Source organism: Euprymna scolopes, chromosome 11 (genome assembly GCF_053919585.1).
Source record: "Euprymna scolopes isolate OS-2025 chromosome 11, ASM5391958v1, whole genome shotgun sequence".
Classification (NCBI taxonomy): domain Eukaryota; kingdom Metazoa; phylum Mollusca; class Cephalopoda; order Sepiida; family Sepiolidae; genus Euprymna; species Euprymna scolopes.
This window is the reverse complement of record NC_136492.1, coordinates 150,704,863-150,730,557: the sequence shown is the minus strand read 5'-3', so window position 1 is coordinate 150,730,557 and position 25,695 is coordinate 150,704,863. Positions and strand designations below refer to the sequence as shown.

General features: G+C 33.4%; 1 protein-coding gene across 1 annotated transcript in view; it reads left to right on the top strand.

Annotated features, from left to right (window-relative positions):
- Positions 1-17,031, top strand: part of LOC145288111 (cardioacceleratory peptide receptor-like) — a 115,231-nt gene extending 98,200 nt beyond the window's left edge. Inside the window, exon 2 of the mRNA XM_080136171.1 lies at positions 9,826-17,031. Coding sequence (XP_079992297.1) covers positions 9,826-10,533 — 708 coding nt within the window. The 3' untranslated portion in view covers positions 10,534-17,031. The remainder of the gene's footprint in view (positions 1-9,825) is intronic.
- Positions 17,032-25,695: the final 8,664 nt, after the last annotated feature.

The following is a 25,695-nucleotide window of genomic DNA, read 5'->3' as shown; positions in this document are numbered from 1 at the left end:
AGAACGGAACTTGAACATAGCTCAGGGGAAGTTACTTTTATTATTTTGAATCTTGAGATTAGGCTTCATAATTTGAATATTTATTTTTTTTTTTGTGAAGAAAGCAAGAGGACAAGTTGGTCGAAACTCTGGTGATACCACAACAACTATGAAGATGAGTATGATAGTCTGCAATAAATAAATAGATTCATAAAATCGAGAAAATAAATAGATTCTCAAGAAGTTAACTGTTTACAAAGAACCTTATATTGCATGTATATGTCTCGCTTTTTTCTCATTTTCTTTCATTCATTTTTTGAACGAAATTACGTTATATATTTATTTAGTTTTGATCTCACTACTTTTTTTTTACACGGTGGTCACAACTTATCAATGCCCGGAAGCCACTCAGGGATAAGGGTTATTGCAAGTACAGCACGTTAGTGTGGAGATTTGATGAAGTCTTTACTTAAGGGGGTGGTTCATTAGGAATTTGTTAACGTTGGACTTGAAGGCATCCCAGTTGTAGTCAGGTGGGAAGCAGGCAAACGAAACAGAAAGAAGTTTTGTTCATGGAATCTACGTTTTGATTTAGACACAGATAAAGAGTGGGGGAAATTTTCCACAGAGGATTCAGCTAGACAGGTGTTTTTCGTGAAAGATTGAGAGGAGAGCAGAGATTGGAATTCAGACGAGTACCTGCCATGGAAATAACGATAAAACAAAGATAGGCCCGCAACGTCTCTGCTGTGGGAGAGAGGTTGCAGGGTAGAGATAAGGGTATCCCACACTAAGCCACGAAGTCTATTTTGTACTCTGTCAAGGCAGGATAGGCTGTTTTTAGAAGGTCCTGCCCAGATGTGGCAGCAGTATTCCATCCTTGGACGTACTTGGCTTTTATACAGATAGAGAATCGCATCAGTAGTGAGATATCTTCTGGAGCAGTAGAAGGATCCCACCATCTTTACAGCGACCTTGGCAACAGACTTGATGTACGTGTTCCATTTCAGATCAGGAGTAAAGGTCAAACCCAGAAGCTTGTCAAAACACGGGGCTTCGCCCAGACGAGAGCCATCCATCACAATTGATGTCAGATGGGGATCAGAGCGTTGATGATGTAAAGATAGGAGTTTGGTTTTAGATACATTAAAGGTAACCAGCCACGTTTTCCCCCACTGAACCACGCGCTCGAGATCAGAGGAGAGAGAATCAGAGAGAGCTCTGTCATTTACAACCTTTGATGTGTTGCTGTAGATGGCTTGTCATCAGCATAGATGTCAACGAATGATTTAAGTATGTGTTTAGGGAGGTCATTGATGTAGATCAGGAAGAGAGTTGGGCCCAGGATTGATCCTTGAGGGACTCCAGCATTAATACTGCAGGCCTCTGATTTTTGTCCATCGACCACTACTCTTATGAGCCTATCAGAGAGAAATGATTTAATGATTGAGAAAGCATGCCGTAGCTAGAAATCTTGTGAAGTAGACCCTTATGCCATACCTTGTCGAAGGCCTTTGATATGTCCAGAGCATTTGCCCTAGAAAGGAAGCCTTTGTCAAGAGATTCACTAATCCTGTGAGATATAACCGTTAGCACATCTGCAGTAGATCTTGCAGAACGGAAACCATATTGTGTGTCACTAAGAAGATTGTTTCTGCTGAGGTGGTTTACTATTTCTCTATTTAATATAGACTCCAACAACTTACTCATAACACACAGGAGACTTATTGGTCTGGATCGAGAGGGAGATGACTTCTCACCTGAGTTCTTAAATACAGGGCATACTGATGAGGTTTTCCAGGGAGTCGGAAAGCACTTCTCCTTAAGGCAACGCTTAAACAGTTTTGTAAGTATGGGAGCAAGTTCTGATTGATGCTTTTTTAACACTATAATTGTGATTCCATCAGGGCCAGTTGCTTTACTGGAATCAAGGTTCTTGATTAGCTTGGCGACCTCATGCACAGATATTTGTATGTTATCTAGCATGATACCTAGCTTTATACTACATATAAGGACGCATATAATAATCATATAATAATATGATAATAATATGATACTCATATAATAATATAATAATCATATAATGATATGATAATCATAAAATAATCGATGAAGAATCGATTAATACGTAATCTGTATGAATTAAAATATCACATTTTAGTGTGGCCAACTAGTATATATATATCTATAATATAAAGCTGAACGTCTGTGTGTGTCTGGTCACGAATAGGCTCCTATATGGTTGACTATTATAGAAAACTGATCTCATGTAATGATAGAAGATGTATAGAGACACTGAAATGGGTATATTTGATCTGGCATAACGATGATTCATTAAAATTGAGGGGTCCGCGTACGCGCCTAGTCCACAAAGTATGGAAATAAAATATTAAAAAAAAAAAAAGTTTACATGGTTTTTGATGTAGATGTACATAAGATACTTTGATAAGTATGTTTCAACTTAAATAGGGATGGTATAATAAAATTGTGGAGTCTGCGTTTGCGCCTGGCCTCCATAGAATGCAATAGGCACAAACTTTAATAAAGACCTTTCATATCTATCTGCGTAAGTATACTTTAATAATTATGTTTCAGTTTGAAGAAATATGGTATAATAAAATTATGAGGTGTTCGTTCGCGCCTGACCTCCATAGAATGGAAATATGTCACAAAGTTTAACAAGGTTTTTTAATATAGATCCACAGAATATTGTGATAAGTGTTTCAGCGTGAACAGGTATGGTGTAATAAATTATGGGGTTTATCTATTTTATTTTTACTTTCATCATATTTTGCTTTGGTTTTGATACCTCCAAATCGAAGCTATGTCTTTACAACCCTTCCTTTTCATAACCTATCATACTTTCATAAATCAGAGTTCATTTTCTGTAGGCTGTTTTTGAACCCAGTCAACAGCGGCTACTTATGCTAGGACATATATATATATATATATATATATATATATAATTACTGTTTTTTGGAAGTGGAGTCGCTTGCATTTTGCGCACAAAAATAACCAATACAAACAGAAGTAGGTATATTAGATGGGCTGTAAAATGAAGGAAATATAGGACACCAAGAAAACTTCTTTTATGTAAGAGTACGCGCCACAATTTAGATATTTGGAGAAGACACTAGAATATAATCAAATCAAATGGAGAATCGTCACGATACAAACAACACTAGCATTAAGATCTAGCGGTTGATGCATTTCTTTTAATTATATGTGTAAATATATTGTTGTCCTAAATAAATTAGTTTTACTTTTTTGTACTTAACTACAAAACAAACAGATTAGTTAGTCCATTTTATTTTCTCAAATATTACTAACTATTTATTATTTTATTCATAATCAGTTTAATTCATAATTGATTTAATAATTTAATCTCCAGTTTATTACGCTTTTACATAAGTATTAAATAATTCCCTCTAGGTATTTGATAAGATTCCAGTTTGTTAGTTTAATTAATTATGGTATAATTATTTGTATCGACATATATTTAATCATGTTGCCAGATAATTATGGATTTTTTGACAAAGGTCTCACCAATTATCCAGGCCCGGAGGCTACTCGAGGATAAGGCTTCATGAGTTTAGGGTAGTCAATGGGACAATATCATAGTGATCGTTAGTAGTGGAAATTTTGTAAATTGGATTAATTAAAGGGACGGCTCATCAAAAACTTATTCACGTTGGACTTGAAGACGAACATATTTTAGTCAGCTGGAAAGGAGGGAAACGGAAGATAATTCTACAGTTCTTTCCATGAAAATAACGATAAAACAGAGACAGGGTCGCAATTTCTCTTCTGTGGGAAAGAGGTTGCAGGGGAGAGAAACGCGCATCCCCCTACTAAGTTACGAAGTCTATTTTGAACTATTAAGTCATTACTGTGCTATGTGATATTATCTTGTTATGATTTACTTCAATGCTGAATTATATCATTTATCACATTTCGCCCTTGAATTATATCATTTATCACATTTCGCCCTTGAATTATATCATTTATCACATTTCGCCCTTGAATTATATCATTTATCACATTTCGCCCTTGAATTTTATCATTTATCACATTTCGCCCTTGAATTATATCATTTATCACATTTCGCCCTTGAATTTTATCATTTATCACATTTCGCCCTTGAATTATATCATTTATCACATTTCGCCCTTGAATTATATCATTTATCACATTTCGCCCTTGAATTATATCATTTATCACATTTCGCCCTTGAATTTTATCATTTATCACATTTCGCCCTTGAATATATTATTTATCACATTTCGCCCTTGAATTTTATCATTTATCACATTTCGCCCTTGAATTATATCATTTATCACATTTCGCCCTTGAATTATATCATTTATCACATTTCGCCCTTGAATTATATCATTTATCACATTTCGCCCTTGAATTTTATCATTTATCACATTTCGCCCTTGAATTATATCATTTATCACATTTCGCCCTTGAATTTTATCATTTATCACATTTCGCCCTTGAATTATATCATTTATCACATTTCGCCCTTGAATTATATCATTTATCACATTTCGCCCTTGAATTTTATCATTTATCACATTTCGCCCTTGAATTATATCATTTATCACATTTCGCCCTTGAATTTTATCATTTATCACATTTCGCCCTTGAATTATATCATTTATCACATTTCGCCCTTGAATTATATCATTTATCACATTTCGCCCTTGAATTTTATCATTTATCACATTTCGCCCTTGAATTATATCATTTATCACATTTCGCCCTTGAATTATATCATTTATCACATTTCGCCCTTGAATTATATCATTTATCACATTTCGCCCTTGAATTATATCATTTATCACATTTCGCCCTTGAATTTTATCATTTATCACATTTCGCCCTTGAATTATATCATTTATCACATTTCGCCCTTGAATTATATCATTTATCACATTTCGCCCTTGAATTATATCATTTATCACATTTCGCCCTTGAATTTTATCATTTATCACATTTCGCCCTTGAATTATATCATTTATCACATTTCGCCCTTGAATTATATCATTTATCACATTTCGCCCTTGAATTATATCATTTATCACATTTCGCCCTTGAATTTTATCATTTATCACATTTCGCCCTTGAATTATATCATTTATCACATTTCGCCCTTGAATTATATCATTTATCACATTTCGCCCTTGAATTATATCATTTATCACATTTCGCCCTTGAATTATATCATTTATCACATTTCGCCCTTGAATTTTATCATTTATCACATTTCGCCCTTGAATTATATCATTTATCACATTTCGCCCTTGAATTATATCATTTATCACATTTCGCCCTTGAATTATATCATTTATCACATTTCGCCCTTGAATTTTATCATTTATCACATTTCGCCCTTGAATTATATCATTTATCACATTTCGCCCTTGAATTTTATCATTTATCACATTTCGCCCTTGAATTATATCATTTATCACATTTCGCCCTTGAATTATATCATTTATCACATTTCGCCCTTGAATTATATCATTTATCACATTTCGCCCTTGAATTTTATCATTTATCACATTTCGCCCTTGAATTATATCATTTATCACATTTCGCCCTTGAATTATATCATTTATCACATTTCGCCCTTGAATTATATCATTTATCACATTTCGCCCTTGAATTTTATCATTTATCACATTTCGCCCTTGAATTATATCATTTATCACATTTCGCCCTTGAATTATATCATTTATCACATTTCGCCCTTGAATTATATCATTTATCACATTTCGCCCTTGAATTATATCATTTATCACATTTCGCCCTTGAATTTTATCATTTATCACATTTCGCCCTTGAATTATATCATTTATCACATTTCGCCCTTGAATTATATCATTTATCACATTTCGCCCTTGAATTATATCATTTATCACATTTCGCCCTTGAATTATATCATTTATCACATTTCGCCCTTGAATTATATCATTTATCACATTTCGCCCTTGAATTATATCATTTATCACATTTCGCCCTTGAATTTTATCATTTATCACATTTCGCCCTTGAATTATATCATTTATCACATTTCGCCCTTGAATTTTATCATTTATCACATTTCGCCCTTGAATTATATCATTTATCACATTTCGCCCTTGAATTATATCATTTATCACATTTCGCCCTTGAATTATATCATTTATCACATTTCGCCCTTGAATTTTATCATTTATCACATTTCGCCCTTGAATTATATCATTTATCACATTTCGCCCTTGAATTATATCATTTATCACATTTCGCCCTTGAATTATATCATTTATCACATTTCGCCCTTGAATTTTATCATTTATCACATTTCGCCCTTGAATTATATCATTTATCACATTTCGCCCTTGAATTATATCATTTATCACATTTCGCCCTTGAATTTTATCATTTATCACATTTCGCCCTTGAATTATATCATTTATCACATTTCGCCCCTTGAATTTTATCATTTATCACATTTCGCCCTTGAATTATATCATTTATCACATTTCGCCCTTGAATTATATCATTTATCACATTTCGCCCTTGAATTATATCATTTATCACATTTCGCCCTTGAATTTTATCATTTATCACATTTCGCCCTTGAATTATATCATTTATCACATTTCGCCCTTGAATTATATCATTTATCACATTTCGCCCTTGAATTATATCATTTATCACATTTCGCCCTTGAATTTTATCATTTATCACATTTCGCCCTTGAATTATATCATTTATCACATTTCGCCCTTGAATTATATCATTTATCACATTTCGCCCTTGAATTATATCATTTATCACATTTCGCCCTTGAATTTTATCATTTATCACATTTCGCCCTTGAATTATATCATTTATCACATTTCGCCCTTGAATTATATCATTTATCACATTTCGCCCTTGAATTATATCATTTATCACATTTCGCCCTTGAATATATCATTTATCACATTTCGCCCTTGAATTATATCATTTATCACATTTCGCCCTTGAATTTTATCATTTATCACATTTCGCCCTTGAATTATATCATTTATCACATTTCGCCCTTGAATTATATCATTTATCACATTTCGCCCTTGAATTATATCATTTATCACATTTCGCCCTTGAATTTTATCATTTATCACATTTCGCCCTTGAATTATATCATTTATCACATTTCGCCCTTGAATTATATCATTTATCACATTTCGCCCTTGAATTATATCATTTATCACATTTCGCCCTTGAATTATATCATTTATCACATTTCGCCCTTGAATTTTATCATTTATCACATTTCGCCCTTGAATTATATCATTTATCACATTTCGCCCTTGAATTATATCATTTATCACATTTCGCCCTTGAATTATATCATTTATCACATTTCGCCCTTGAATTATATCATTTATCACATTTCGCCTTGAATTATATCATTTATCACATTTCGCCCTTGACATTATATCATTTATCACATTTCGCCCTTGAATTTTATCATTTATCACATTTCGCCCCTTGAATTATATCATTTATCACATTTCGCCCTTGAATTTTATCATTTATCACATTTCGCCCTTGAATTATATCATTTATCACATTTCGCCCTTGAATTATATCATTTATCACATTTCGCCCTTGAATTTTATCATTTATCACATTTCGCCCTTGAATTTTATCATTTATCACATTTCGCCCTTGAATTATATCATTTATCACATTTCGCCCTTGAATTATATCATTTATCACATTTCGCCCTTGAATTTTATCATTTATCACATTTCGCCCTTGAATTATATCTATTTATCACATTTCGCCCTTGAATTTTATCATTTATCACATTTCGCCCTTGAATTATATCATTTATCACATTTCGCCCTTGAATTATATCATTTATCACATTTCGCCCTTGAATTTTATCATTTATCACATTTCGCCCTTGAATTATATCATTTATCACATTTCGCCCTTGAATTATATCATTTATCACATTTCGCCCTTGAATTATATCATTTATCACATTTCGCCCTTGAATTATATCATTTATCACATTTCGCCCTTGAATTTTATCATTTATGAAGCTAAATGTCTTAGATAATGCAATAAATAGTAAAAATATGAAAGGTGTTTCCGAAACATTATTTTGTTTATTCTGTTCTCTCTATTACTAGAGAAATAAGGGATACACGCTATAAAAGTTGTTCTGCATGTAATTGTGATGCAATATCTGTAAAATCACCACCACCCTGTCCTGAATTAACAAAGTTTAAATACGATGGTTTAACAGGCACCGGTGTGTCAACGGGCTTATGCTGTGTAGTTTATAATACCTATAGAAATTAGAACAAGACGCTCGAGACAAACGTAAATACACTCTAAGAATGACGATTTATCTGACTACAGGGTGGAACGATATATTTGTCACTCTAAAGAAAACACTACGACAGTTTATTTTAAAACACTTATTGAAAAATCAATTCATGTAACTTGATTATGTAACAGACCTTACATCTATTCAATGTGACCGCCTTAAACATCAATCACTGCCTCGATACGGGTCCAGAACTGGGAGTACGCCTTTTCCATCACATCACCCATTTTAGAGGTGTAAAGCTAAAGCAACATACGTCTTTTAGAGAATCCATTCTATAAAGTAGTAAAAAGCTAATATTTTCCCGTAAAAAAAAGAAAATACTAGTCAATGCATTAATTGCTATAATAAATGTGTAAAATAATTCAACTGTGGAAAACTAATTCTATCGTCCGTGTTTTTATCCATCAGGTCAAAGACGAATCAGCGCTAATTCATGACTGGTGGTTTATTTTATACTATTTTGCGCTCCAAACAAGGAGTGTCGTCACTGATAAGTTATGCAGCTCTTGTGTGATAGAGAACCTGCGTAGGGAATTGAGCAACAAGATTGAAGTGTTGAAGTTAAAGATTTCCTCTGAACTGCCGAATACCGTAAAATGTTCGGGCAAATTTTTTTTCTTCTTTAGCTTGCAATGTTTTCAGCACACGCAACAGCGACAATAATGATCTTTTCCTGTTTTGACGTTTGTAGAAAATCCGTCGGTCTTTCTTCCACACTGACTCGCGAATTCGCCGTACGTTCAAACGATTCCAATTAAAAAAAAAACAAAAAACAAAAAACAAAAAACGTCCTCACTTATGAAAGAATGCTGTTTTTTTTATACGCCTAAATTCGATCTCGTCTTAATTTGCACATGTCACCTTTTCGTTTCCTATTGGTCGGGTTTCGAATTTGAGTGTTGGTGACTTTTTACAATATGCACACGCCACTCTTGGACGCGTGTTTCCATGAGTGTTGTCACTAAGATGTATTTTATCGAGGGACATAATTTTATTGATGAGTGTAGTTAAAAGAAACAGAGATGGAATTCCATAAATTAAAGATGAAAGAAGCGATTACAGTAGAAAAACTAAAGGGTGAAATTTTTCTGTAGTCAAGTGAGTGATGAGTATTTTACTGAGCGTGTAAAATTACAACACTAGGGTGATGTGACAGATAATGAAACTTGATAAACTCTGTGAAACCTATTAGATTAGAAACTGAATTTTGCATTCTGACTAATAGAGGGAAAGAGTGAAAGAGAGACAAAAGGAATGAGAGACGGAGAGAGAGCTGGTAGAGGCATGCAATTGATACACCAGCTTGCATGTGACAACAATACTCAACACACCGGATAATGATGAATTTGTAGCTATAAAATTTCTAATATATAACATATTAATTTAAATGATTCTCAAAATATCTGTCACTTTATTTCCAACGCATATTAATATAATTTTCTATTTCTTTTGCATTTCAGGTATGGAAAATGGCTGGAATGGGCTGGGCCATTGCAGCTCTTTCCTCAGTACCAATGCTCTTTGTCTTCAGACTAGTCGAGCGAAACGGGTCTGAACGCTGTGAAAACATCTTTCGCGACAAGCCGTTGTTTCATCGTCAGCTTTTCCTCACATACATCGCCGTCATTGTCTTCTTTATCCCCCTAATAATGCTCATTATCTGCTATGCTCGCATTTTCCTCAAGATCGCCCAGAAAGCGTCGGAAAACGTCTCTTCAAACCGAATGAGCATGAAGCCGGGCAAAGTTCACCTTCAAAGCACAAAATCTAGTTCTCTGCCGAAGGCGAAGATAAAGACGCTGAAAATGACTCTCGTTATCGTCGCTATGTACATCGCATGCGGCTTGCCGTACTTCACAGCTGAACTGATAATGTCATACGGGGATCACAGGATCATCTCTCCTACGCTATACTCAATCCTGGGGGCCGTGGCTCCCGCCAACTCAGCTGCTAATCCTTACGTTTTCCTCATGTTCAGTGTCAATTATAAAACGTTGCATTGTCCGAAATGGCAGCGTGTTGCTTATACCGACACGGATGCCACATGTACGCGTTACGTGAGTGCCACTTCCAAATCAGATATGCTGTCGAAAGCTGCTAATACGAAACCTTACAATGTCAAGACTTGTCATTCGACTAAAGTCGAAATGACGAATTTAGTGAATTAAATTAATTCCTTGAAATAAACAGACTATAGTTTTCTAGGAATAAATAATTAAGTTGGTTGGAAACTACTGTAAATATAAGTACCAAAGCTTTAATTCGTGTGATAACATTTAAATTATATTATGTATTAGCTATGAAGCCTGTATTAAGACGAGTTTATTATAACGAGATACACTCCCAACATTAAAAGAAGGGCAAAATACAAAAAGCATTTTTTTTTAAATCAGTAATTACAATGTTAAAAACGAGGGATAATATACATTACATATTTCTCGTTATGGATGTAAAATTTCTTCTTTTTAATTTTAGACAAACTCTCAGTCAAAAATCTAAGGTTATGTGGTATTTGCCTATATTAAATACAATATATAACTAAAATATCATAAGTTATCATGATACTCTAGTTTACCCTTTATGTGAAAACCAGACCTATGAATTATGAAGATAGTTTTCCTTACTATATGTTTAATAAGTTGAAATTTCTTAATAGACAAATACTCACTTACAGTCACAAAAACGTTTGAGGATTATTATAATGTTGATTATTTAGACGTTTTAACTTAATCGAATACATACTTACAATAGAAACAAGTAAAATTATAAAATTTCGTAATAAAATGATGAAACAAGACAACTTTACAAAACAAACAGGTTTGTAGCTGGATTCTTTATATGTAGTATTCATTTGCATATAATGTGAATAACTACTTTAAAAGGGATAAATTGAAAAGAGGAGCAGTTGACGTTTTACAGCTGAGAGAACACCTCGGAGCTGAGATTTTTTTATAGGAATAGCGATGATGTTGAAGAAGAGTGCCATCACTTTTCCTTTTAAGATGACATTTGTCTGATGAAATATTTCGATCATGTACTGTTTTAAATCAAATGTAGATAAATCCAGTCTTCCTAGAATAAAATGATTATAACATTTTACCTCAGAATGCAATCGAATATAATTGCGCACTGGCAGATAGAATTATATTCAAATCGTTTGTATAAGTCTTCATGATTGTTTTATAAACGTGTTTCACATTTTCACAAACAATAGTAGGTACATTGGATGTGCTATTTAATTTGCTTGGATTGATTTAATTTTACTTGCAATAAAGTAAAATGTATATATTGTTTTGTTTATCATTATATTAATCTCTAAGTCAGAAGGGCATAAGATTCCTTGTTGAATACTTGTCAAGGCTGGATTTTCTACTAAAAATAGTAAGAAAAAAGATAATTCTGTAGTTGTATAACATATTTTTGTGTTTCGTTTCTTTTAATTGCATTTTAATGCAGAATTTATAATTGCAATGTATATTTCTATAAATGCGTGAGCACCCACATAAAATGTCTCTCCGAATTAAAATCGGCGTGTGCACTGTCTCAATTCTTTATTGTGTATTTGCTTACTTGGGTTGAAACTCGCTCTGTCTAAAATAACATTTTCCTCGGTATTTTTAACAAACTGAATCGAATAACGTGGCTAACAATAACGTACCGTTGACGATTGGTTTGTTTTGTCGGTCTAGACTGCCTTTGTAAATGACTAAAGGACATTGACATTTCTTATAAATAAGAAAGACAGAATGTTCTTCAACGATTATCGACCGTCATTTTGTATTTTAAGGACTAAGAGACAATTCCTGTAAATGCTAGCAAGTTACTTGATATCCTCTGATACTGAATATTGCAGATTATTGCGCAATCCATATATAATCTTTAATGCTGAAATTTTATATATATATATGTATATATATATATATCATCTTAAATATTGAAGTTATCTATATGTGTACATAATACATATAGACCTTAGACACTTAAACAATATATATATATATATATATATATATATATATATATATATATATATATATATACAAGCTGAATGCCTAGAGTTGCGCGGTCGTACAAAAATGATAGTTTAATTTTTGCAGATTGTGTATGTATTATTATAGAATAAGTCCTCTATTGATTATTATATATTACGAGGAATAATTTGCCCGGTGGGCTAATTCGCAAAAAATATAAAAATACAAAAACATGATAATGATGATGTCGTTCATCAAATTCTGTCTGTATTTGTTTACAATATAACGTCAGCTGATAGTTGGATCTTACGATAAATGCCATGGAAAAGTTACTTCTGATTAATGATTTGTTTTAACATGTGCTAACGAAGAAATGATTTGCGGCGATTTTTCATAGTACCTTTTCGTTTTTCGTAAATTGAATCCATTAAAAAGACAAAAATTAAAACAAAAAAGTTAGCAACACCCGGGATTGAACAGGGGGATCCTTCGATCTGTAGTCGAATGCTCTACCACTGTGTTACATCTCCAGATGTCAATAAATCTGAGTTCTTTTATAAAGAAGAAATGATTTGCTATGATTTTATTATTTCTTTTCGCCGGTGTCGCGTAAAATATTCCCCGTAAAAATTCTTTATTTATATCAAAGAGAGACTATTTATAAAGTTCAGACTTTTTCGATTTAAAACACTTATCGGATGAATTTTTTTACAGCACATGTCTAAAACACTGCCAGACATATAAATGATTTTTCTATGAAATTTACAACAGATAGGTGTAACCACTTCGGAACCTATGAGAAAGAAACTCACACACACACAAAATGACTTTTTCTTATATATATATATATATATATATATAGTGTATTGGGTAAATTCTGATAGAAGTTAGCCGAAACAGGGATTATGGTCGTCGACTCTACGGCATAACACTCTTTAGATCTAGAATATATTTGGCATTGATACTTTCATAACGTTATAGAAGTATAGACGCTTCTATAAATCCCGACGACGATGTTCAGCATGCCTCAAGCAAAAAAATATAACTGTTATTTGGGCTTACCCATTCACTAATAATAGGGTTTTCTAATTATAATAAAACTCGGGCTTGGAGTTGTTGCTTGCTTAGTAAGTCACAACAGGGCACGAATAAATCTACGCACTTCAGGAAGTTCTGTGAGACATTCCAACGTACACAGATCATAATTCTCTAGTACTTCTTGCGATCAAACGAGCAGACTGTGTGCTTGGTCAACATTTTGAAACATGCATTCACAAATGCATGCGCTACATCTACATGAACGATATTACAACAGTTTCTACAGATCCATAGTATCACACCTAACCCTAATACACAATCAGTAGTATCCCCAACAGAGACTATGTCCGACAAAAAATATAATTCGTATTTGAAAAACTGTTGGCAAACCAAACACAATTGAGAAGGACCTCTTTTGTGAATAAGGGACACTATGATCCAAGAGAAACACTTTTCTCCAAAAGTTATGAAAAAACACTTCTTTCTGGAAACCAAGCAAAATAAAAAAAATCCGAAACATCGTGTACATCAGTAAAGGTCTACAATAAACGTATGAAAGTCACATTAACTAAATAAGGAAGCGTCTGTTTGACGCTACCAGCTATGCATCTCATAGAAAATAGACCGGTTGAGACGATATATGGCACTTTCGACATCGAACTATACTGTGCAGCTCCAAAATGCTGACGATCTGAAAGGATAAGACAGTTCACGGATCTATTGGATTTAAAAAGGAAAAGTACTAGTACCACTTGCGAAGTAAAGGTTTGGGAAGAGAGTGTTGTAGCAACATACCGTTCACCCGTAATGAACTTTGCAAATCATTAAAAAAAAACCTGAGTCGAATACGGAATATATCGCGACCTAAAGCGAGACTACAAACTGACTAACAATTTGAAAATGCTGACAACATTTTCTTTGTACTCTTGTAAATTCATGCATAATATATTCCTTCCTATCTGAGGATGTTGTTTGATCCTTTTTATGGACACATTCCTATGGCCACAATAGCAACTGGCAATAAAGTATTTGAATTAACAACGTGGTGATCAAAGGACCAGGAAGCAGTTCTGAAAGTTGCGTTGAACTTTACAAAATTCTGAAAGATTGTTTTTCTATGAATCTCTACTAAAGAAAAGGAAAATGTATAAATGTAGATGATAAGATTGTCAAATAGTTAAAAATTCATAAATGACAAATCCATGATTTATTTTTTTGTTGAACAAAAGGGTGACTTACCGGTTTTAGTTTTTCTTTCGTTGTGTCTTCTATCGCTATTGACAATTTCATTTACACCCCGGACGAAGACAATTCATTCTCCTGATACGGTAGAATGTATGAGAATCTGTATAACATTACTTGTGTCGTTTATTGCTTCGAAAACTGAATTGCACAGAACACAATTAATTCGTGAATTACATTTTACCACGATATAGCTGTAAACTGTCTTTCGATCTGGCTTTCTTGCTTGAGAAACGTTTTGTATTAAAATTTTATGAAACCGTAAAACGTTTAATTTTTTAGCCGCAAAACATCGTTATTTCATAAAAGGTGGAAATGATTAAATTTAACTAAGAAAGATGGCGTATACTATTACATTTACATTAATAGTCAACAAATGCAACAAAACAAGTTCTTATTATAAATAAGCAAATTTTACCATATTTACATCATTAACAATTACTACACTACCAGCTTACACTCATTAAGCCTTATCCTCGAGTGGTATTAGGGCCTTGATAAGTAGTGACACCCACGCAAAAAGAAAATCATATAATAAACAATAATTATATTCAAATACAAAGAATTATCGAAGCTGCCGATGAACAACACAATGCAGAAAATACGAGAAAAATGAAAACCTTAGTCGAAAGAAAACTAATCCAAATTATATTAGTGATAGTTGTAATATTCTTGTAAATTAGTATCCATCGAGTGTATATAAAATGTAGTAATTGTATGAATTATGTTGTGATAAAAGCATTCATATATCCATCAGTTCATTCAAATATAGTAAATCGATAAGTATATAAAAAATAGTAAAATGTTGATGAATAATTAGAAATACTTTTAATGTTCGTATTCGAAAATATGTTGTTTGTAATGAAATTTGGTTTGGGGTTGTTATTAAAAATAAAAGTTTTGTTTTATCGTTTATTGAAATATAAACTGTACATATAATAACGATAATTTCTTTATGTTATGCCTATGAAATTCTATATTGAATATATTTTCTGTTATCTATTGTATATAAATGGCTTGTATACATATCCATGCATATATTTAAATTTATGCGTCGAATGCATAAAATAGTTCAAATTTATGAGGATTTTACGACAGTTTTATGGTTTATTTTTCTTTAAAACATGTTTTCATATATTTATCTGTGATGAGATACTATACATTTCAATGGTTTTAAATCATCTCCGAAATAAATAAATCGGAATATATTAATACACTTGTCAGGAACAAATAAACAATGAAATTGCAGTCGACTAAAGTTAATATTTGTTATTATTGTTATATAGCTGTGTTTGAACGGATAGTGAATGTATATAATGAGTTGCCGTTATTGTGCGAGAATTATGAATCATTGCAAACGAAATTATCTCATATATATATATATATATATATATATTGAAAGAGAGAGATAGAGAAAGAGAGAGTTACAGAGAGTGAGAAAGAGAGAGAAAGAGAGAGATAGAGAGGGGAAAGGCGGCGGAATATATATATATATATATATATATATATATATATATATAATTAAATTTCCAATGGACTATGAATATCTGTAAATAAATAAAACCTGCTATTAGTCTATGTAACTGATGTTTTCATCGAAATGATGTTTATTGTTGTATATAAGTATGTGTAGTGTTAACAAATTAATAAATTAGTGGATCAATGAATATTAAACCGTAATGAAAGATCTCATACGGTAAAATTGTTTCAAGATCGCAAAATTTACTTAGATAAGCTTTTAGTATTTCACGCACCATATATAATATTAATTGTATCGCAAATAATAATAATAATGCATCTCATAGCGTAATCACTACAGATTAGAATAGGACAAAGATGGCATTTACTATTAACATTAGGTTATTTATTTACAAACTTTAGCGTATACTAATATGTTCAGTTTACAATTCCGTCAATTATAATTGTAGAGAAAAGAAGAAAACTACTGAAATACTTGTTAAAACTGTTGATAGAAACTTGAAACAATATCCAGTTTAACATAATCTACTGTGCCACTGGAAGTTTATTAAATCGTTTACGTAGTTGTGCACCTGCGCGCGGAAAACACATTGAAAATATCATCAAGCAATCGTGTTTTTTCTTTAATCATGATACTGTTATCAATGGTTTCTGGTTCTAAAAAGTGCATATGTACATGTGAATTCATTCGGCTGAATTTATTGGATATTTTAGGTAGCTTACATCAATATGCAGTATATACGTGTGCTTAATATACATTAAATTGTTATGTTAAAATCTACCATTTTATCATTGTTGAACATATATCATGTATTTTCTGTTCAATTTACTGAAATTGTAATTGATTCCAAAGAAACATCCGTAATATTTTCATTATTATTATTATAAGAATATTAAGAATTCATTGATCATAATTAAACGAATATTGTGAACTAATTGTATTTTTGTTGTTTTTCTTTTGTATCAGAATCCTCTGACAATTATTCAACGTGTTTGCTTTATTTTATTTCAAGAGCTTCAGCAAAAAATGAGCAGAAAATAAAGAGCGCCAATCGAGACGATTTATTGATAATAGATTCCAAGAGAACAAAGTAGTAATCAGCAGAGAAGCAGTTTCGAGGTAATGTGTTTGGGATAACAGTTCTGAGAGATTGAGTAATAATCGTTCACGGCTGGCATGTGTCCGCTTTAAGAAGGCAGTGGAACGCGACCATAAAACCATTTAAATAGGATGTCTAGTGGATTATATCAGATTTAACCGCTCTTGGAGATCCGCAATCCCAACATGAAAAGAAATGTTTTGCTCGAGAGACGTTTGGGTTGTCTAATTGTTTGCCTGTGTTTTGTCCTATATGAAAAAGAAGAAAAAAGAAGAAAGTACTGTTGCTTATGCAGAGAACGAATGTATTTTTCCGTGACTAAAAAGACCAAGATAATCCGGCTCGGGTGTGTTCTCTCAAGTTGACAATATTCAGATGACTAAAGTACGACTTAATTACGTAAATACATCTTCTAGTCACATTAATTATGAATATATCTCTCAGGAAATTTCTACAGTTATAATAACAAAGTACACATGAAAGCTATTTACTAACGAGATGTGATGGCGTGGTTGAAGTAATTTAGGTTTGTGACGTGATGTCAAAAGTTGGATTGTGTGGTCAGACATCTACAAATGTATTTGATGTAGGTGTAACACGATCAGCCGGTCACTGGAGTGTGACTGGCTTCACGTGTTACACTAAATGTCTAAGAAGCGGTCTTATGAAGATGTGAAGATGGCCAGTTATTAGGGTCAGTGTATCAAGAAGAATATCATACCTGAGATGTTGGATGTGGGTGTGGCTCCTTCATTCTCCCAGATGACTTCTTCACGCTGGTGGCATTCTGGTTGGAATCCACTTTCTTCGTCCACCAGACCGCTTCGTTGTTTAATGTAGGCATTCATGTCAGACAGAAAAAACAACACGACACAATCATAATATTTATGAAACATAATTAACTATTTATTTAACATGTTTATGTATGGCATTACTAAAAATCATTTAAATTACTCCTTGTCAAATGTGAATTTCATTTTGACATATATTAAACATATTTTAATGTTTTTTATTATTATTACATTTACATTATATTATACAAATACATTAATGTATTTATATTACTGTTAGTTTTGACAAAAGAAAATTATATTGGTGTTTCCGAGTATGCAATACTTGTCATTGTCTCATGTATTCAGTGTTATACTGAAATATATGAAAGAGAATGATTTTTTGGCAGATATTTCCATTATATTGAATCACTATTCAAGTAAGCGAAAACGAATTACTTACAAAAAAGACGGTAAAAGAGATAGAGTGTCCGAAGTTAGGTGAATTGAATCCTTATCATGTTGTAAAATATAACAAGTTCGAAAGCAAAGCGTAATATGCAATAACTTAAAATGCAGTTGGGTTAATGTTTACTTTTAATATAACAACGACACGAAAGGAAGAATAACAAATACAATGGATTTAATGTCATACATTCTTTTTAAAACTGAAATTTCCAACGGTACAGATAAGGTATATATAAAATATCTCTCGTCCCATCACTCTTAAATTGAAGTTAACGTCGTGGATCCAGCCAGTTCCCCAAAATACAAGGATAGAAGAAAAAGATGGGTACGGAGTAGAAAGTAGAGGTCCGGTATATAAAGCTAGAGAAAAGGAAAGAAGTCATATCTGGGTCGGTGCATCTGCTACTAGTCTCTCACTCCTAAATTTTTGTATTTTGCCCTCTCTGCTTTGATGTTTGGATTTTCAACGAATGAAGACTGTTTTCTTCGATTTCTTACAAACTCCTTGGCTAGATTTACGAGAGAAACTTTCTTCAAGGCCTGCAATAACACGATCCTTTTCACTAGCTGCCAATCGACTATTTCTAGACATTTTAGGAGATCTGCAATAAAGTGATATACACTTAAAATTACCAGAAAATACAAAAATTAGCATAATTTTCAAAACATTTGTTCAAATTCCACAAAATATCAGGAAAATAAAGCCCCTTGTTATGCTCTTTCAGTGTACGAAATTTCACTTGTGTGAGTTCTACAGCAATTTCCAAATTAAAGAAAATATTGACCTGCAATAAAGTGATACACAGGGTGTACATACTTGCAATGCTTGTGCGATTTTATTAACGGTCAGGAATTTGAATGCGAGATGGAGTAAATAAGCAGTGGATTTGTTAGTAATCTTAGTGGTATTTCAGTGGCTAATGCGATGGTAAAAATTGACAAGTCTAATAAGTTTCCGCGGCTTATAATAATTAAACTGTACCGCCCCATCTGCGTTATGTGAACATCACTTAGGGCTCTGGTGGTATCATAGCCTCGAAGCAGGTCACAGCTCAGCGTTTTTTGTGCGCTACCAGCGCCTCGATGTTTGCCGAATCTCTTGTTCTTGTGCGAATGTTGACAGTACTCACCTCGCAACACGTCTGCTTCTTTCCACTGATGGTGGTAACCCTGACATTCTTCTTCTTCCAAGTGCGGCAGAGTTTCGCGCACACTATGGTGAGAGAGCACCCAGAACCGAGAAGTGCTGAGCACAATGTCCCGTTGATATAGAGTTGACTGGTCGGAAGCGCCTCGTCTAATTTCTGCTTGGGGAAGAGATAACGCTGGCACCTTGTTCGCGACCCCATTTCCCGCACAATCCCGGGCCATATGGGCAGTCTAATTACACCGGCAGTAGCGAACAGCAGTTCCTCGCAATGTGGCCCTGGCCATTTCTCCTATAAAACACGACTTCACCATGCGGGCCGGGTCCCTGAGACAGTCTATCATCACTCGGTGTGGCAGCGATAACCGGTTCTCTCATCAGGAATACAGAGTGTATACAGATGCCTCCAATCACCCAATTGAGACATGCTTGTCACAAATTATCTATGATCAGAGAGAGGGTAAAGAAACAGAAAAGCCAATCTATTTTTATCTCATATGCTGAGTAACACCCAGACGAGATGGACAAAGATAGAAATGGAAGCATATATCCTTAATAAATTAAACCACTGCTTGCTTAGTGCAATGTTCACCATCTATACAGGTCAGAGACCCCTAGAACAGTTGTTCAATTCACTGATACAAAATAAGAAGATACAGACGTTGGCTTTAAGTATGACTGGTTATAATTGTACCATAAAGTACCTGAAAGGGGAAAGACAATGTTTGTAAAAAGGGAAAGACAATGTTTGTACGGACCTTTTGTCACGCTCTGTGGATTCAAGTTGGGACAATGATGATCCCCGGTAGAGATAGATAGCCGAAAGAGTACGTATCATAAAAATGCTGAGGACTCATCGGTTAAGCACGAACGATCTACGTTATCGGGTAGAAACCCTGTGTATCGCTTATTGCAGGTCAATATTTTTAATTTGAAATTGCTATGAAACGCAGTGAAATTTGGTAGAAGTGTGCCTTATTTCCCTGATATTTGTGGGAATTTGAACAAATATTTTGAAAATTATGCTAATTTTTCTATTTTCTGGTAATTTTAAGTGTTTCATTTATTGCAAGTGTCTGACATTTATGCACGTAATAATAACTTAATAATAAACAATAAATAAATACACGTCCCATAAAAATAACGAGAAACTCATATATATTATATATATATATATATATATATATATATATATATATATAGCTTATTGAGTTAGAAGTAGAGAGTGAGTTCTAGTCTGTACGAGGAGACTTATCAGGATAATATAAAGCTCAACAAGTTTCATTGGAGCGTATATAGGAGAACAACAGGAATGGAAAATGAAGTCACAAAAACTATATATCGGTAAATATATATTGGTTCATTTATTTAATAAGGGTATACAAACACGACGCCCTTATTAATAACTGAAGCATGGCCCAGAATATATAATAGTACCATAATTAGACTAAAATAATTCTTTAGCAGCTATAAACTATGTATAACGATAGAAAAAGAAAAGCATACCTCAAACTTCTTAGATGTAACCTTAAACCTAAAGGAAGGATCATACTACCCGTACCATAAACCAAATTTGTCGCTGCACTATGTCCATAGATTCTCCAATCACTTCAAGTCCGTCATTAAAGCAATACCTCTATCAGTGCCCAAAAGAATCTTCAACCTGGGGCCAACTCTTTTCCTGATCTACATTAATGATCTTCCAAATCACATCCTTACATCATTTGTAGACGTTTATGCTGATGACAATACAATCTATGGCAGCACATCTAAGTCAGTAAACGACCAAGTTCTCTCCGATTCTCTCTCCTCTGATCTTGAGCACGTGGTACAATGGGGAAAGGAGTGGCTGGTTACTTTTAATGCATCTAAAACCAAGCTTCTCTCTTTACATCATCAAAGTTCTGATCCCCATCTGGCATCAGTTGAAATGAATTGCTCTCCTCTTGAGGAGGCCTCAAGTTTTTACAAGCTTCTGGGCTTGACCTTTACTTCTGATCTTAAATGGAACACGTACATCAAATCTGTTGTCAAGGCCACTGAAAAATGGTGAGATCTTTCTATCGATCCAGTAGATATCTCACTGCTGATGCTATTCTCTATCTATATAAGAGTCAGGTACGTCCAAGGATGGAATACTGTTGCTACATCTGGGCAGGAACATCTAGAAAGGACTTGTTCTGCCTTGATAGAGTTCAAAATAGACTTCGTACTCTCGTAGGAGATATCCTTTTCTCTTCCCTGCAATCTCTATCTCACAGAAGAGATTTTGCGAGTTTGTCTCTGCTTTATCGTTATTTTCATGGAAAGAGTTCGACTGGGCTTCAGTCTATGGTCCTCTCTCGCCAAACTTTCACAAGAAACACTCGTCTAGCTGAAAACACTATCAATGACCCCCCACTCTTTATCTGTGTCTAAACTTAAACGTAGATTCCATGAAAAAAGCTTCTTTCTTAGAACTACACGCCTGTGGAATTGTCTTCTGTTTTCCTGCTTTCCAGCTGACTACAATATGGTTGTCTTCAAGTCTAACGTAAACAAATTTTTGATGAGCCGTTCCATATAAGTTAACAAATTTCCCAAATTTCCATTACTAACGATTACTATATTGTCCAGTTTCTACTGTACACTCTTTAACCCTTATCCTCGAGTGGCCTCTTGACCTTGATAATTGGTAATTCCTATGTAAAAAATTAAAAAAACTCTCTGCAAATTATAACATATTCAATGAAAACTCTTTTATAACAACGCACTAGCAAATATATAGGCACAATAGTAGGATATAAAGACACAATTAAGTACGATACGAATAATGGTAAGAAACACCCGAACACCCGAGGCCCACAACATGATAAACGTAAATCTTAGCAAAAAAATAAGGCAGTGTCGAATCATAAGGCTCATATGCAAAATAATTCAAAAAATAAAAAGCACATACAAAATGAGCAAACACCCCAAAAAAATTGAAGTAGAAGAAAGAACAATATTTGGTTCAACCCCCCATACAATAATGACGTCCAAACTAATATCCCAGAAGAATTCTTTAAAATAGTAGAAAATTCATTCACGAATCCTCACAAATACAGCTTTATCTTAAATAAAAGTTCTATTAAGTTATCTTTCTCAACGCCTAATATAGCACAAACTATTATAAACACGAATAATAAGAAAAGAAAATAAGCGCATAAAATAGTTAACGGCATTCCAAGTGTAGCTCACCCAAACTGTAACTGTAACGACCCAGATATCTGCCCACTGGAGAATGACTGTGTACATTCAGGCGTTTAATACTCATGCACAGTAACAGAACTTCCATCCATCACGACAGCGAATAATTTGATCACCCAAGCCAATAGAACCAGGGATACCAGCGATAATACGTATAACTCAATAAATAATGGCAAACTCACCGAACAACTGATCCCGCAACCGATAGGAATAGACGGTAATGGACCGCACATCGAACCACCCACGGAACATCTAAACTCAATTAATCCCAAAATAAACGAAGAACCCCTTAAAACACCGCAGACAAACCCAAAGATACACACGTACTTAGGATTATCCTTTTTTCGCGATAAAAGCCAGAATTTCGAACCACTTACAATCGTTCTCCAAAGAGACTCCTAAGACAAGAACAACCCTATCAAACTTAGTAAGAAATTTAAAAAAAACAAAATAAACTTTTCATGAAAATGGAAAATATTAATAAAATCTAAATCTTACAGCCCTGGCTCTAAACATATCCTGCTTTGCAATGCAGAGGCGGCCGAGATTATAATGGCACCTAATAAATTAAACATCCTCAACTCTAAATGAGAGATAATTTGTAGTTGCAGGCACAAAAGAAAATCCAAATACGGAAATACAAATAACCCCGTTGAAAGAACACCGCCAGGACTAATATCTGGCACCTCTAAAGTTAACCATTCAGAAACTTAACACCCTCCCTTGCTGTTCCTTGCCCCTAGCAAACGGCTAACAAACCAATTTCCTTCACCCTTCCGCTTCCATCGCCATAAAGACTTCTTTTAATATAAACTAGTACCACACTCTCTGAATATATAATGCTTATATAACATTAATACAGCAAACCCACCTTGAATCACTCTCCTCCTAGCAAGATGAAACTAACGCTACAACTATTTTTATTCATAGTTTTTCAGAGAATTATCTCTAACCAAATGTCATTTTGCAAAGTCTAACACTTAACACCGCATATTAAACTGCACCCCAATTAGAATTTAGCGCTTATACCAAGACTCTGTCCTAATCAATTTAAAGCTAAAGCTTATTGAAAAGTAAATTGGAACAAAATTTTCAATAAAAATAACCTAAAGTTATCCTACAGCTGCTGTAAAAATTTAAAGATGATAATTAAAGCACATAATAACAAAATATTAAATAAAAGCAACGAAAAAACAACAAAATAAACAATAAAAAGTTGACACCATGACAAAAATAAAACTATCACAAAGGACACATATGTAATTAGTAGAAATAATAATAATAATAATAATAATAATAATGTGTGTATGTGTGTGCGTGTGCGCGTGCGTGCGCGCGCGTGTGTGTATACGTGAATAACAAAAAGTGCTTATAGCATTTTTAAAATCGCTAAGGTTCAGGTAAATTTATAAATAACAACATTTTACGCTGTTAATATCCCTAAATAAAACACAACAACAAAACTTAGATTTAAACGATAAAAATCGTGCATTCAAGTGGTGAGTCATTGTATCTCGTAAGTAAACTGCCAGACTGCTGATCCTGGTGTCATGAGTTCAATCCTTACCTATGCTATATATATAAAATAAAAAGCCGCTAGAAGTTGCCCGGTCATAAAATAAGCTTAAGTAAAAGCCTATGGAGAGTTAGTATTTATTATTATAGCGCAAACACTGGGACAGAGTTAGACACCAGGGTCGTTTTTAACGTGGAGAAATGTTTATTATATTGTACCCAATCTATAGTAAATATGCATAAATAGAACTGCGCGTAATAATTAAATAAGATTATATAAAATGCTTATATGTTCTCTTTTCCTTCTATACAATGTGTCCATGTGCGTTTTGCTCTTACGTGTGTGTGGGCATGTTCTAATTGCCTTTTAACACAAAGAACTCGTCCCCTGGGACTGGAGAACCGCCCGGAGAAAAAGCCATACTCAAATCCAGGTATATATTCACTTTTTGAAAAGCACTACTTTGTAACCGTTGAGCGGTCACACTAGTGACCGACCTATAGTGTTATATCAGTGCATAAATACGCAGGATTCACCCTGTCTAAAATCCACGGTTAAAAACTCTTTTTAGCCCAGGCCAAAATATTCCAGGCAGAAAAAAATTCTAGGCGATCCCAAAATTAAATTCCACAGTTATAAAAAATAATTTCACCACGTGGCTGTGAAGAAAGCATATTTTACATACGCGCACAAACGCTCAGATACTTATGAACGTGTTAAAGAATGATATGGGAAATTCCCATCAATTAAATTTTAAATGAAAAAATACATATGAAAATAAATGTAAAGAAATTCTTCTTCATAAAAAAGCATGTTAAATATATCACTGCACACTTAAATTCAGACATTACATATTACATCGAAGTGTAAAAAAAATATGTTTCTGTTACCTTCAAATAAATGAAAACGTGAACGTTTGAAAAAACTCCAACATAATTTACTGTCAGGAAAAGTCATCATATCGGACTGTGATTAAAAAATGTCTATCTGTTCCATGAAAAGCAATTAACCATGTTTAATTAATCTAAAGATGTTGATATTGTCTTATTTCAAGTTAAAAATAGGACTTATGATTGATAAGCGTTTTTATCCAGTAGATATTTTTGTTGTATTTTCTATTTCACGAACATTGATTCTACATTCAATTTTGAACTTGTTGATATATGTTCCACCTTTTCAGGTTAGACTGCCGTTCATGCTGAATATAAATATAACTTATAACTTGATAACTTTTTGTCTTTTCAGCAGATATTTTATTGATTTTCTTTAATCTGTCTGAAAAATGTTTATTGGTTATGGAAAATGTACTTGTATGCTAAGTATGCTAAAAACAAATAGGAAACCTTACCTAAAATTTTATTGAAAAATGAG